General features: G+C 58.3%; 5 protein-coding genes across 5 annotated transcripts; 3 read left to right on the plus strand and 2 right to left on the minus strand.

The window, feature by feature from the left end:
• The first annotated feature begins 226 nt into the window (after window positions 1-226).
• DICSQDRAFT_87405 (ferredoxin/adrenodoxin reductase) lies at window positions 227-5,649 on the plus strand. The gene is made up of 7 exons (XM_007366371.1): window positions 227-317; window positions 375-447; window positions 631-877; window positions 1,610-3,785; window positions 3,861-4,617; window positions 4,672-4,811; window positions 4,881-5,649. The coding sequence occupies exons 3-4, from the start codon at window positions 689-691 to the stop codon at window positions 2,954-2,956; spliced, it is 1,536 nt and encodes a 511-aa protein (XP_007366433.1). The 5' UTR covers window positions 227-317; window positions 375-447; window positions 631-688; the 3' UTR covers window positions 2,957-3,785; window positions 3,861-4,617; window positions 4,672-4,811; window positions 4,881-5,649.
• A 747-nt stretch (window positions 5,650-6,396) lies between these two features.
• Window positions 6,397-7,275, plus strand: DICSQDRAFT_106992 (uncharacterized protein; the record flags this gene model as incomplete). Its single annotated transcript, XM_007366372.1, has 3 exons — window positions 6,397-6,673; window positions 6,737-6,922; window positions 6,991-7,275. The coding sequence occupies exons 1-3, from the start codon at window positions 6,596-6,598 to the stop codon at window positions 7,273-7,275; spliced, it is 549 nt and encodes a 182-aa protein (XP_007366434.1). The 5' UTR covers window positions 6,397-6,595.
• A 509-nt stretch (window positions 7,276-7,784) lies between these two features.
• On the minus strand, window positions 7,785-8,137 carry DICSQDRAFT_170762 (uncharacterized protein; the record flags this gene model as incomplete). The annotated part of the gene is made up of 3 exons (XM_007366373.1): window positions 7,785-7,795; window positions 7,851-7,913; window positions 7,987-8,137. 3 exons carry the CDS (start codon window positions 8,135-8,137, stop codon window positions 7,785-7,787), a joined length of 225 nt encoding a protein of 74 aa, XP_007366435.1.
• A 992-nt stretch (window positions 8,138-9,129) lies between these two features.
• Window positions 9,130-10,221, plus strand: DICSQDRAFT_61944 (tricorn protease domain 2-containing protein; the record flags this gene model as incomplete). Its single annotated transcript, XM_007366374.1, is given in 2 exon segments — window positions 9,130-9,346; window positions 9,362-10,221. The coding sequence occupies 2 exon segments, from the start codon at window positions 9,130-9,132 to the stop codon at window positions 10,219-10,221; spliced, it is 1,077 nt and encodes a 358-aa protein (XP_007366436.1).
• Window positions 10,222-10,441: 220 nt separating this feature from the next.
• On the minus strand, window positions 10,442-13,863 carry DICSQDRAFT_181129 (uncharacterized protein). Its single transcript, XM_007366375.1, has 3 exons — window positions 13,566-13,863; window positions 10,797-12,822; window positions 10,442-10,737 (listed from the first exon to the last, which is right to left on the minus strand). The coding sequence occupies exons 1-3, from the start codon at window positions 13,840-13,842 to the stop codon at window positions 10,500-10,502; spliced, it is 2,541 nt and encodes an 846-aa protein (XP_007366437.1). The 5' UTR covers window positions 13,843-13,863; the 3' UTR covers window positions 10,442-10,499.
• Window positions 13,864-14,271: the final 408 nt, after the last annotated feature.

Genomic DNA, 14,271 nt, shown 5'->3' on the forward strand with positions numbered 1-14,271 from the left:
ACTGTACGATTCATTCACGATGACTCAAGGATAGCCAACAGCCTCCGTCATGAAGAGCACACGGATGCAGAATAGTGTCAAATGTGGTGAGATGAGTTGAGGCCTCGAGGTTGGACTTCTCCGACGGTTCCGCAGGATGGGAATAGGCGCTCTCTGCCGGCCCAAGCCGATGACGTGCCCCCGGCTTCTCCTTGCGCTCGAGTCGCCGACGTCGTTGCAAGTGCGAGTCAATTGCCTGCTTCCGTCACGAGTGGTCAATCAACCACATTCGGAATCGTATACTGTACTGATTGTCGGATGACTCGTGGTTCGTGAAGGTCATAAATCCTCAGACTTTCATTCACAGAATTATGCTGAACGAGATACTCCACTAGGGCTTTTTCCTCATCCCTGTGCAGAAGCACAACTCCATAATATCATTCACTGCTCCATATCAAAGAGCTGTGGGTACGTATGGGTCCTCACACTCTGACTACACAGTACGCGTGCCTGGAGTACCTGCCCAGTCATCCCTTTCCGCTTGCGCCCCAGAGCCTTTGGCAGGTTCACATTGTTTTGATGTCATCCTATGACCACATAACCTCGCTTTGGGTTCACCTGAGTCTCAACTGATCGCTGACCTTTCTTCAGTTCTAGGATCTTGGGCACGTCGTACACACTTCGGCTGCGGTAGAAAGCCTCAGCTTGCATGGCGCCTCTCAAGCTCGCGATAGTGGGCGGAGGGCCCTCGGCTTTCTACGTGGCATCACGACTGCTCTCGCTGCTACCGCAGACCAGTGCGCATGCATCATCCCTCAAGATACACCTCTACGATCGATTATGGGCTCCATATGGTCTCGTACGTTACGGGGTCGCTCCAGACCACCCTGAAGTGAAGGTGAGCCGCTTCGCTCCTTGAAGTTTCCGTTTGCTGGTGCAACTTAGAGCACACGTTCTCTCTTCCTTTCGGAACCTGCATACTGCCGAAGCGCAGAATTCGTACATCTGATGATGCAGGCTTTGCGGATACGCACGGAGCACTAGTGATCCCGTGTGCCCTTGATTCGACGTGACTATTTTGGTTGGTTGGGGCTTGACAATGCCTACCCCTCATGTATGTCTCCCTTCGGGTCGGGCGTCATCCACAAAACGATCCGTACGACCATCGACCTCTTTCGGCTACTTGACAGTACATCCGAGGCTGTCTCGACCGACGATACGCTGGGGTCGTTGTACAGTGCGCCACTTGAGCCATGCCACTACCCCCCATCACCGTCTGCGCGGATGGGCTGTTGTCACAATGGCGAAGCTCGACTCACGCCGTCTGGACCTTGTGGGGGCAAAGCTGAGAAATGTATATGTACAGCGATGTTGATGGGTTCGTATAATCCCAGATATGTATGCTCTGTCTAGCGGGGCACGATGATCAGCAGATGTTTCGGCTATATTTCACCAAGCGATGTCATCTCTTTCAGAACACGCCAGTGTTCCGCACGTTCACCTCGTGCACACATTTGGTCCATACAACCGTCATGTCGTGCTTCATCCTCCGCCTCAGGCGGAAGCGGAAACCCTCACTTGCATTCTTGACGCCTAGCCGTGGGCCCATCTGACACTCACCCTTCTCCAGAACTGTACGCATAAGTTTGATACTGCCGCGACCGACCCCCGCCTCCGCTTCTTCGGCAACGTGAACATCGGCACTCCCTCGCCCATCCCCACCACGCTGCCTCTCTCTCTCCAGTCCCTGCTCCCCTACTACACCCACGTCCTCTTCTCGACCGGCTGCTCCGTCCCCATCCTCCACCCCGCTCTCCCCCCATCCCAGTTCTGCGTTCCCGCGCTCTCCCTCGTGCACTGGTACACCCAACACCCCTCTGCCCCCCGCCCTCCCCCCGACCTCTCGCGCATCCGCCACGTCACGCTCATCGGCCAAGGCAATGTCTCGCTCGACGTCGCGCGCATGCTCCTCACCCCGCCCGAGCACCTCGCCCAGCACGACGTCCCCGCCCCCGTGCTCGCCGCCCTCCGCGCCTCCGCCGTCGAGCACGTCTCGATCGTCGGCCGGCGCGGCCCGCTCCAGGCGGCGTTCACGACCAAGGAGCTGCGCGAGATGATGAACCTGCCCGACGCGTCCATGGCCCCGCTCGACTCCGCGCTCCTCGCAGCCGCACAGACCAACGGCGGCGCGGCGCTCACGCGCCAGCAGGCGCGCACGCTGCAGCTCCTCCAGAAGGGCTCGAAGAACCCCCCGGGGAGCACGCGGAAGACGTGGTCGCTCGACTTCTTCCGCGCCCCCACCGGCCTCGTCACCCCGCCGTCCGGACCGTCCCCCTCCGCGCGCGCGCAGCTCACGCTCGCGCACACGGCGCTCGACCCCGCCCAGCGGGCCGTGCCCACGGGGGAGACCTCGACGCTCGCGACGGACCTCGTCGTGACGTCGCTCGGGCACCGCGCGGAGCCGTCGCTGCCGTGGTACGACCCCGGGCTGGCGCGCCTGCACACGCTGCGCGGGCGGGTGCTCGGCGCGGACGGGCGCTTCGTGCGGAACGTGTACGCGAGCGGGTGGGCGGCGATGGGCGCGCGCGGGGTGCTCGCGAGCACGATGCTCGACGCGTACGCGGTCGCGGACACGATCCTGAGGGACCATTTTCCTCAGTTCGGCCCTGCCTCCGCCTCCACTTCTCCTGAGGAGGAGGGGGGAAGCACGACTGTGGGCGGGGAGCCGAAGCGCGCGGCGGACCTCGGGGCGGCGGTGGACGCGGTGGAGGTCTTGCCGCGCGGGGAGGACGTGGACTTTAAAGCGGTCCCGCCCGAGGTGGACGCTGGGCTGCGCGAGGGGCGGGTGACGGATTTCGAGGACTGGAAGGCGATCGACGCTGAGGAGATCAGGAGGGGGCAGGCGGCAGGCAAGGAGCGCGAGCGGTTCGTGAGCTGGGACGAGGCGCGAGAGTTTTTGGCGAAGGTCAGGACGTAGAAGAGGACGCAGTCCAAAGGCCCCGCGGATGTGCCATGTTGAACTCAATCGTACATAACCTTACCGCTTAACCCCGTCTTGTCGGCGAGGAAATAACGTAGAGCCTGTCAATCTATCATTGCCTCTCACCGCTCTGTCCACGGAATCTATGTTCTTGGGAGCTGGAACGTGTATGTTTCCACCACGGCCAAGCTTGACATAGGGTTCGAGACCGTTCCTCGGCGTTGTATCGGCGCAGCGTGAACGCCAATTGCAAGTGTCTTTGCAGGCCGCACCTCATTTCGTCCCTACCGCTATTTCGCGGGAAATAAGTTGCCTCGATGTGTGTTCCCGTAAATAAGTATGGAAGGAAAGAAGGATCGACAAGGATTGTTGGGCTGCGGCCGCGAAGTCAAGGCGCGAGGCCTGTCGCGACATCATCGAGCTCCAACCCGCGCTGGCGGCCCACAACATACCCACGCGCTTGTCGCGACCGATCCTAGAATATCCCAAGGCACGTCCGCTTCATAATTTATCACTTAACAGTCCACCCTCAGAATCTTTGTTCTTCTCCACTACTTGACCTTCTTTCTGCCTTGCGCCCCGAGCTCACTCGTTCCTCTCGGTCGACTCGCGGTCGCGCTGCGCCAAGTTGCACTCACCCCAAGCCAGCCGCCGTTATCGCCTCCGCTTCGCCGCGTCTGCAAATGATCGCGCGCCTCGCCAGCCGCGTCGCTGCCGCCGGCATTCTCGCACTCGCTGCGTCGGTCCCGCTCGCGCACGCCCAGCAGCTCACCAGCGACGACCTGGCCAACGTCAAGGCCCGCCTCGCGCAAGGGGCCACACACAGGTGCGTGCGTACTGCTGCCAGCCGCCCCCGAGCCGAGTAACAACGTCTGACGTCTGGTGATCCACTGGCACGCAGCTGGGAGATCGGCACCCGCGCCCAAGCACTCACCGAATTCGACTCGCCCTCCTACTCCGTCCTCAACGACTCCTCCCTCCCGCCCCTACAAGGCTCCGCGCCCTCCTCTCTCGATGAAGTCGTCTCTATCGCACGCTCGGTCGTCCAGAATTTGACCAACGTGGGCCAGGGCGCCCAGCCGCTCATCGGGGGCACGACCAGCGGGGAGGCCGCGGGCGATCCCGCGAGCATCGGCGTCGCCGTCCTCTTGGCGAACTGGACCGGGGCAGGGGCAGCGGACAAGCTGGACTACGCGGGCGCGGCGCGGGACCAGCTCGAGTACCTGCTGGAGAAGGTGCCGCGGACGAGCGACGGCGCGATCTCGCACCGGGTGGAGAACGTGCAGCTGTGGTGAGTGCGCCCGTTGAGTGTCTCTGTCGGCGGCCGTTTGTGCCTTCCTTGCGTGCTCCGAACGGTGTCCGCTGGGCGCGCGGGGTAATCAGGCCTGCGTGGTACCTAGAGTCGACGAGGCACGGTCCGCGCATGTCGGAATCCAATATTGACAGCATTCACGTTCGTGGGACGCCCAGGGCCGACTTTGTGTACATGGTGCCGCCCTTCCTGGCTTACTACGGCGTCCTCACACGGAACCAGACGCTGGTGCAAGCCGCATACGACCAATGTCGATTGTACAGGGAAGCACTAGTCGATACCGACGCTGGGGGGATGTGGAGGCACATCGCGGGGAACGACAGTGACACTGGCCACTGGACTACCGGTGAGTTCTTCCAGACGTACGTCTCGTCCAAGCACTCACGTACTGCTCTGCAAGGCAATGGCTGGGCGGCCGCCGGGATGCTCCGCGTGCTGGGCACGATCCAGCACTCGCAATACTCGAAAAGCATGAAGTCGCAAGCGAAGGACCTCGCCGGCTGGGTCTCGCAGATCCACAACGGCATCTACCCCCATCTGGTACGTCTGCTGCGGATTGCGAACCACTTGCGTCTGCTCATGCGTGCGCGCCCGGCACATGCCATGCAGCAAACCACAGGGCTGTTCAAGAACTACGCCGACGACAGCACCTCCTTCGACGACGCGTCCGGCACGGCGATCCTCGCGAGCACCGTCTACCGCCTCGCGCTCCTCTCGGGCGTCCACACCAACGTCCCGAACGCGGAGAAGTCCCGGATCGCCCTCTTCGCCCCTTCCGCCTCGTCGCCGTCTTCCTCATCGTCGTCGTCGTTATCTTCATCCTCCTCATCCCCCTCTTCCTCACACGCCTCATCAGGCACTTCCTCCAGCACCGCCCCGTCGTCCAGCGCGACCTCTCCGAGCCTCGCGCACTTCACGTCCGACGGCTGGCTCACGCCCGTCGTGAACCCGTACAACGTCGGCGCGCAGGGCGAGCACAGCCCCGAGGGCGAGGCGTTCGTGCTCGAGATGTACGCCGCGTGGCGCGACTGGGCTGCGGTCGGGTCTCCAGGCCAGAACGGGGCCGCGGCGCAGGGGACGGGGCTCGCGGCGATCGTCGCGGCGCTGTGTGCGGCGTTCTTGCTGGGGTGTTGAGATGCCCGCTGCACACACGTTCTCATACCTACAAGGGAAAATACTCTAGAGCGCAGATCGTGGAACATTGATGGACGTTTGAACGGACTTTTTATAAGTGGGATATGAGGGGGATTGTCTTGCTTACAGGCTCACAGGAACGTATCAACGGTAGCTTTGTTGTAATCCTGCCACACCCTACTATACCTTCATTATTTGCTCGCGTTGTGAGTTGTGTCGATTTCTGGTCGAACCGATTTGTCGCCCCAGTATCGCGCGGCTTGCGTCATTTCGTTCCTGTGTGCCCAAGTATGCAGGTGAGATTCGGAGGCCTCTCGCTCATGACGTATTTCCCACGGATCGCACAGCGCTTGTAATGAGCGCCGCGGCAACTTGAGTGGTTATACATATCTACCTCTGAGTCGATGTTGGTATCTAATCCAGAAGGTACGTGGATTGCAGTATTGCAAATGCGACCTCGGAGGTGCTGAAGGCACTGCTAGCAACAACATAGGCACTCATCGTGCAGCAACTGCATAGACCTGGGCTCTGCGAAAGGGATCGGCTACGCCAATGACTGCGTTGCCTTCGGGAGACGAGGCCGCAGCGCTCCTACGAGGATGTCCCCCCGCCTTTGACTTGTATGCCACGTATCTGCTGCCAGCCGAACAGGCTGGGAGCGAAGCCGGCAACGCAGTCCATGTCATGAACGCCCGTGTAGTCGGCTACCTCCTTCTCTATGCCTACAGCGACAAGACTCGTGGTGCTCTCGTCTCTGAGATTGCGTCTTGCAGAAGCAGGCTTGACGGCGATCAATACGAAGCCCTCTACGATCTTGGCGATGTATATCTCAAGAACCTCATCAGGGCCTGTAAGCTCACCTGTTTGTTAGTTCAGTCAGACGGTGCTCAGAGCGAGTCGCGACAGTTAAGAGAACGAGAGAGGGAAACCCCGTCCGTCTCAGGCTCTCCTTCGCCGCATTTCTTTGAACAGCACAAGGGCGTTACGGAGAACGTGCAACGTCAGCCGGAAAACCACACGGCTGCTAAGGCTGCCATGCGTCTCCTTCCAATCCATATGTGCTGTTCCGCTGACTGAAAGGCCATCGACTACAGGCGCTTGTACGGGGTGACTACCGCTGTCTCGTAACGGGCAAAATCGACGAGGATTCTTTCCTAGCTGCGCGCACACAACAACGGCGACCAGAGGAAATGGTGACGTTGACGCGGGGCTCCCACATCTTTCCCAGCTCGCTGAACGACATCCAACCTGGCGTGTCCAGTGCGAAGGTTAATATCGAAGCTTTGGCAGACAATCTGGACACCGTTGCTAACACGCCCTCACCTTGTCAGGACTGTCCGGCAGCGACGGTGTGGACGATACTAGAACAACTCGGCTACGAGGATGTCTGCGCTCAACTCGGGGGCGACGCTCAGGGACCTTGGATCCATCGGCTGGAGAACGTCCTGACGCTCGACGTAGCTGTCCACGATCGCTTCGACAACATGCGGCTTTGGTTCGAAGAAGTGCGCGGCGAGGTGAGACTTCCTGTGGCCGCTGCTGCCCATCCTCGTTGCATCTGAGCTACATCCCACATACTCGATAGGAGAATCGTTACCGGGTCGTGCTTGCCCCCGGACTAACGCACACACTCGTCGGCGTCCCGGAGCAGGTCAAATTCGTTGCGCGTCATGGCCTATCCGTCCCTAGTCCAAAGTATATTCGGGTCCACGCCATGTGCTGCCGCGTCGCGCACATGTCTGGTGCCGCGAAGTATCTTGATGTGCTTATCCGCAATATGGAAGAGCTGCAAGTCTTAGCTGAGGACGGGACGTCCGCCGATGTTCTCATGTACGCGCTTCAGGGTCATCGTTCAAGAGAACACCCGTGATATGATATCGTTATTCCGTAGAGTTTTCTCGATGTGGTGTGAGGCAGGATGACATTCTGACACCTCAGAAATCGCAGAACTTGAAGGGCAATCGGATCATCCAGGTTGCACCGTCCACCAGTTTGCAACAAGCGTGCATCCGACACTCTTCCCGGTGGCTAACGGATGTGGCTCGTGCCAAGATTGTAAGCTCCTAGTTTGCATTCGCTCCACTTGAGTGGTTGGAACGATAACCGTCCGTTTGTCGTTCTCCCACGTTGGTTATCCACACACGAGAGAGGAAAGCAGTTTCCAAGTCGGAAGCGTTATCTTGGGCATTAGTACCATGGCACATAACGATTAGTATTATACGAAGTCGAATGAGCCTCCACAACGACTCGTTTTATATCTATGCTTACGCACGTCATCTTGGACAACACACAAACATCCGCTGCAAACACGAGCAAACAGCGTCATTGATCACAATCCGATATGCGACTCAGAACCTGACTGTAGGCCATCTGTACAAGCTATGTCTGTCCTAGAGGCAAGCGGTCAGCTTCAGAGACACTCTCTGTCTTATATAGGCGACCTACCGGCCTCTTCCTGCGTCGGGCTACCGTCGGACGCCTCTACAATGCTCCCCTTGCCAGCGCTTCCTTGGGAAGTTATTGAGCATATCATCGACCAGTCCTCCGGCGATCCTATCACCCTATGCAACTTTGCTCTTACCTGTCGTCAACTCAATCCTCGTAGCATCTACGTCCTCTTCTCCCATATCATCCTCCGAACCAGGCGTGCGCACTTTTTCCTCTGTGATGTCCTCCAAGCTAGGCCCCTTCTCAGACCTCTCGTACTGTCCGTGGCCGCGCAGTTGGCACATTTTGCGCCTTTCCCTCTACTGTCTATGCTGCCTAAGATACGCCACCTCACTATCAGCGGGTTTTCCGACTTTTTTTCCGTCAAAAAATTCGGTAGTCCAATTCACGCGTCCACCCGAGTGGCATTCGAAGTATCACTATCGAGGAAGTGCAGCCGTCGTCATACACCGCATTTCTCAGCCTTCTGTCAGCGTTCACGGGCGTTGAAGACATGACGTGCCGTCATATACAAATTGCAGTAGGGTCCGTCGATGACACACATCTGGATCGGCGACATCCGCTTATATCTCAACAACTGAGGCTGAGGACATTGAACGTAAGTATTATCATGATATATTCTGCGCTACTATATATGGTCCCAATTTTAACCTGTCCGTCCTCCCTAGATCGGCTCCAACGTTGATGAGCGAGTGGCGGCGTTGTTGCTCACAATAGCTCGACCCGTTGTTGTGATTCTGTCGCTTACACTAGACAACATCGACAGGGTTTTCATCGATAAGCTCGACACCACGGAGGGAAATGAACGCTGTGACTTTGAAATCTTCCCGCCGCTCCGTATCGCATCCGCCACCACTCTGTTGCGCTCCTCGGACTGGCCCTGTCTCCATTCCTTGACATTGACGGCATCAATGGAAGCGTTGATCATCCAAGCTGCCCTCGACATACTGCGAAACCTCAAACCAACGAGGTTGAGAGAAGTCACTGTGAGCATCACATCATCTGGAAACATTGGCGATATCTATTGGTCGCTTCAGCAACGGACCCCCGAACTGGAGCTTTTAGGCGACTTGGAGAGGGTTCTTCTCCAATTTCCTGAATCGCACATGTCATTCTCTCCATCCCACTCTTGCATGCACTTCCGCAAGTCCATTTCATGGGCGGCAGAACTTGGGAAGTGCTTCCCAGCATTGTGGGAGCACCGTGCGTTGACAATCAATGCTCGACTCTGTGAGTCGTAATACAGAAGTAACGGCACGGGTGTGCAACATTACTCATGAGTTTCCCAGTTGGAGGCTTAGGCCACGACGGGCCTGTCGGACGTGCTCTTGCCATTTCCTCCGACGGGCAATGGGTTGCGACCGGATCATCCGATTCCACTATCATCCTCTGGGATGGCCACCACGCGTGTATCTGCCATGAATGGATTGCGCATAGTGGAGCCATGGCTCATCTCGCGTTCTCCCCGAATAGCAGGCACCTGGTGTCTATAGGTGATTAAGACGAAGCCATCGTCTGGGGTATCCATGGAGAGTCGCACAGCAGGCTCGGCGCTCCCAAGAATTGCCGCAGCTTCCTTGGCACTTGCGCATGGTCCCCCGACGGCGCCCTCATCGCGATTGGATACTATAATTGCATCGTACAAGTCTGGGATGCACGCACATTCGAGTCACTCGCGCTTCTGGACCACTTGCGTACCGATTTCGGCCGTGCGCCGGATTTCATCTTCTCCCCTGACAGTCGCTGGCTTGTTATTTGGGGTGGCGAAATGTGTGGAATATGGGATGTTCCTTCGGACACCTTCAAACGACCAGACGTCAAAGGGGGAGACCAAGCTGCTTACCCTGCAGTTGCCGGATTAGGTGTATTCAGCCCCGGAAGCACCCGCCTCTCTGTCGCATATACGGACGGCTCAGTCCACACCTGGAACGTGGAGACTGCAGAAGAAGTCGCGATTTTGCAGCTGCCTGCCGCCGGTAGCAGCTGGGCTTCAGCCTTCTCGCCGGACGGTTGGCATCTCCTGTTCAGGACGCCAGACAATGCAGCAAAGGTCGTGGATATTCACACTGGTGCCATTCTCGCGTCGCTACAGGGAGACGCGCATACTACCATGTGGCCAGTATGCTTCTTTCCATGCGGGAAGTACATCGCCTCGGCAGCAGGATTTGAAGTGAGGTTATGGAGAACTGGCGACGGATCGTGTCTAGGGACACTCTGGAGTCACGATGATGCTGTGACTTGCCTCGCATTCTCCGCCGGTGGGACAATGCTATGGTCCGCAGGAAGCAATGGAACTGTTATCGGTCGTCGTATACTGGACATTTTCTCCGAGGAATGTACCACAGAATCGTCTTCCACCTTACACTAGCGCTTGTGTTTTCATGGCACACTCTTGTATCTTGCAAGAATGGGAACTAAAGTCGGAAAATGCCATGGCTGAGGGGGAGATAGCTATAGGCTTTCCTTCCTTGCAATGCTCATGGCTCCATCCGGAAAGTCAGCTAGCCCAACAGGCTGCAGAATTCCCTAAGTTCGCGCAAGTCAGTCGGATAACGCGTCAGACCCCTATGCGTACGACTTGGCCTATTCACAGAGGTTACTCGTCTACACGTCTCGCAATCGAGCCGATACGTACAATTGTACACGCTAATGGGTAACCAAGACCGTTGCGCGCATGCCCCTCGCCGTACCCGCAAAGCCGAGCGGGACTATCTCTTCTGCGACGCTCACAGCCATCTCACCCATACACTCAAGCCTCGAGTTCGACGCGGACGAATTGGGCGTGGACGACGACGCGCCCTCGCGCAGCGACATACATCCGCACGGTACTGCGACGGTTATTGTCTTCCCACCGTCGATCTCGTAAAACGTCGGGCTTTCGGAGCTTCAATAAGCGCATGTTATCAGTCCCAATAGCACCGGGAAGCTAAGCGGGAGACATACCTTATGAAAGCCCCTATGCCCATGACGACCTCGTGCAACGTCCTCAGCGCGAGCGCATCGTCGAACACGACCTTCGGGTCCGTTATGACGGCCCACGAGCCATTGAACACCACCATCGCCTCCCCTCTCACCTCGTCTTCGCTCTCTCCCTCTCCCGCCTCCTCTGCGGACTTGTCACCAAACAGTAGCACGCCGGAAGGCGCGACCTTCAAGCCATCATCCCCATCCCCCTTCTTTCCCTTCTTGTTTGACTTCTGCTTCTGCTGCTGCTTCTGCTTCTGCTGGGCTGGAGTGACCTGCTTCACCTTCGGCATCGGAGCCTCGAGCAGCGCGCGTTTCAGCGCGTCGCACAGCTTCTTCCGGCTCTGGAACTCTGCCGCTTTCGCGCCCGCATGGAGCGCAGGGCGCGGACGACGCTTCGCCTTCGGGGGGGACACAGATGCCGGACGTCTGCGGGGACGCCACTCCAGAGCCACTGGATCGAGGTAGAACCTGGACGTGGATTGCGATGTCGACGCAGGGGCTTTCGGTGTGGCGGTGACGGCGGCGGCATTCGCGCTATCCCGTCCCGAACGAGGAGTTCGCGCAGACGACGCACTACGGCCCCGCCGCGGAGTGGCAGCTGGTTTCTCGGCCGGCCCCGGAGTCCCAGAAACGCTAGCCCTCCTCTGCCTCGACCGTGACCGGGTCCTCTTAGCCGGGCTCGGCGCGTCGTCGTCGTCATCCGGATCCTTCAGCGGCTCCAAGAAATCTATCGTGTCCGACGCGAACATGGTCGGAAATACGGGTGCACTCTTCCTAGGCCGTCCGGGGCCGCGTTTGGCAGGCGGCGGGAGAGCGTGAATTGCATTTGCGCTGGTCTGCTTGAGGATCGCAGCACTAGATATTGGGAGGCTGGGAAGGCTGGGGAAGCTTGCTCGCCTCCGTGCCACCTCCGCTGCAGCAGCCTCACGCGCGAGGGTCGCCTTGTTCTTTGTTCCCGGGGGACGACCGCGGCGTTTGGGAGTGGGAGTAGCCGGATCCGCCGTCGCCCTTCTGGACCGGCCGGGGGTGCGTGGTACTAGAGCTTTACGCTGCCCGGATGTCATGCCCGCAGCTGCTGCACTCGTCGAGGCCTCTGGAAGGGGGTTCTTGCGAGGGCGGCCGCGAGGACGCTTCGGTGTTACAGGAGGAGCCACGGTTTCGAGCTCGTCACCGGTGCTCTCCTCTTTCTCTTGAGCGTAGATATGCGGAGGCTGATGTGCTGTGGGGGAACCTACATCTATAGTGGGAAGAGCGGTCCAGGTCGGCATAGAGGCAGCTGATCGCGTGCTGTGTGCTGGAGATGTTTTGTAAACCCCTCTGTGGGACATGACCGGGTCTGGAGAACCGGCGCTGCGACCCCGTCCCCGCCCGCTACCCCTCCCGCGTCCACGTCCACGTCCACTGCCGCGAACTCTGCCCGGTCCCCGCTTGACTGGGTCAGACTCTGGGTTGGAAGGACGAGCGATGGACTGCTCCTCGTCGGGCTCCATGCGCACTGGCGTGTCAGACGTGGCAAATGAATTGTTCAAAGCTTCGACTAGCGTCATGGAATACCCCGAAGCACGATGCTGGCGGCCCGCTTCTCGTGGTACGCCTTCATCGGATGTGGCGGATGGTGTAGGGATGGAGATCGGCTTCACTTTTGAAGGTCGTCCTCTGCGACGTGCCGAGCTCGTAGAGGGTGCTTCTGTTTGCACCTCTGGCTCTGCCGGAGACGTTCCTCGCTGAGTCTGAGAACGCGGACGCCTCGCTGGTATTTGGATTTCGACGTAGACGGAGGACTTGCGACGGCGAGCCGGGCCTTGGGAAGTCGACGCGGCGGGCAGGGCAGGAAAGGGATCATCAAATGTCAGGGGATCTACATACATATGGTCGTCCTCTGCTTCGTCGTCTAGTCTCGGCCGTTTTGCGGGGCTAGCGGCATCGCTATATCTCGCACGCTCCTTCTGTGAACGTTTGGTAGGGGAACCTGATGAAGATCCTTTTGGAGATGATGATCGAGCTATAACAGATGTTAATCCTGGTTGTTCATGACTGTTACAACACATAGAAAAAGTGAGACATGAGGTTCTGGGCTCAAACATCCGCGCGGCTTCGTCAGGACGTCAGGATCTTGAAGGTGGTCAAGCATGTGGCACCGCGGTATCTCGGTTCACATGCGCATCGAGATGTGTGCGCTGCAGGTTCCCATGACGGACGTCGCTTACCGCAGGGCCTGAGTGGACCTCCTGAGGCCCAGCGCGCGGAGGAATCTCACCAATATCAATATCGAAGCACTCGCACCTCTTCAAGAGAGCTGAGCAACCCTCGCTGCCACTCTGCCGACCATCTTTGTGAGAGCCACAATGCCACATGACATCACGATGCAAACACGCTGGAAGAAGTTTCCGGCGAGTAAAGAATCGATGCGATGAAAGAACATCTTGCTCTGATCTGTGCGCCGCATGTATACTCTGTGAAACTCCTCTCGTGGTTTAGATCAGGACAGTTGTTCCGGCGCGTAAGCAGACATGAACATCGCTGTTCAGAACAATGAGACGCTTCATGAGCGACGCGTATTTGGGGCCTCGAACCACTGCCGGATCGCTCCCAAATCGTGACCACATGTTCGCCTATCCCTCTCGCACCAGGCGTGGGCCGTTCCCCGCTGACCAAGTTCGGCGCGACAAGGCGAGGTGTGAACTGGCAAACCAGCGGCGCACCGAGCATCTTCGCGGTCCGGTGACTAGAAAGAAGGACACTCACAACCTTGCTCCTCCTCCTCTCCACCTGACTCCGCTTCTGCGCCCGAACGCGCAGTAGATCGGGTTCGTTTGTGCGCATAGGTCCTGTAGACGCGTGTTGCAGAGCGATTAATCGTTCCAAAGACGTCTGCGCGGTCTGAATGAGCGGGTGTGGATGGTTCAGGGTCGGGGACTGCGGGGGACAGTTCGCGTGCTCGCGCTTGTTCCTCTCGTTGTCGTCGTTTCTTCAGAACATGCGGTGGTGGTTTTCCAATATATGCAGGGAAGACCTTCGACATATTGGCGGAGCTCGAGGTAACAGAGGAACAAGGCGCATCAACACGATGAGGTCAATGTTCAGAGTCAGGCCGCGTCGCGCCTTTTCCGTCCAGTGTTCCCACGGCCTGAGCGCCACCGCTTGTCTTCACATTCATTTGTGCCGATAGTGGTTACGTCCGACTGCCTTGTGCAAGGTAAATGGTTTACAATCGCAACTGTGGTAATGCACGTCCCTCTGCATGAAAGGACATCACTGATTCTGATCGCGCTAGCTGTCCTCGTTTTCTAGCGTCTTCTGGGTCCACATGACTGCATTGTCTTCGCAATTGAAGGCGAAGTACCAGCCACAAAGCTCAGAAGGCTCGACTCGTGCCTGGAGAACTTACACGACATAAGTATGTTCTTCCAGTGGAGCATGCGGCGTGCAAATCAGGAAATGAAGTACTCTA

Source organism: Dichomitus squalens (assembly GCF_000275845.1).
Source record: "Dichomitus squalens LYAD-421 SS1 unplaced genomic scaffold DICSQscaffold_17, whole genome shotgun sequence".
Lineage (NCBI taxonomy): Eukaryota > Fungi > Basidiomycota > Agaricomycetes > Polyporales > Polyporaceae > Dichomitus > Dichomitus squalens.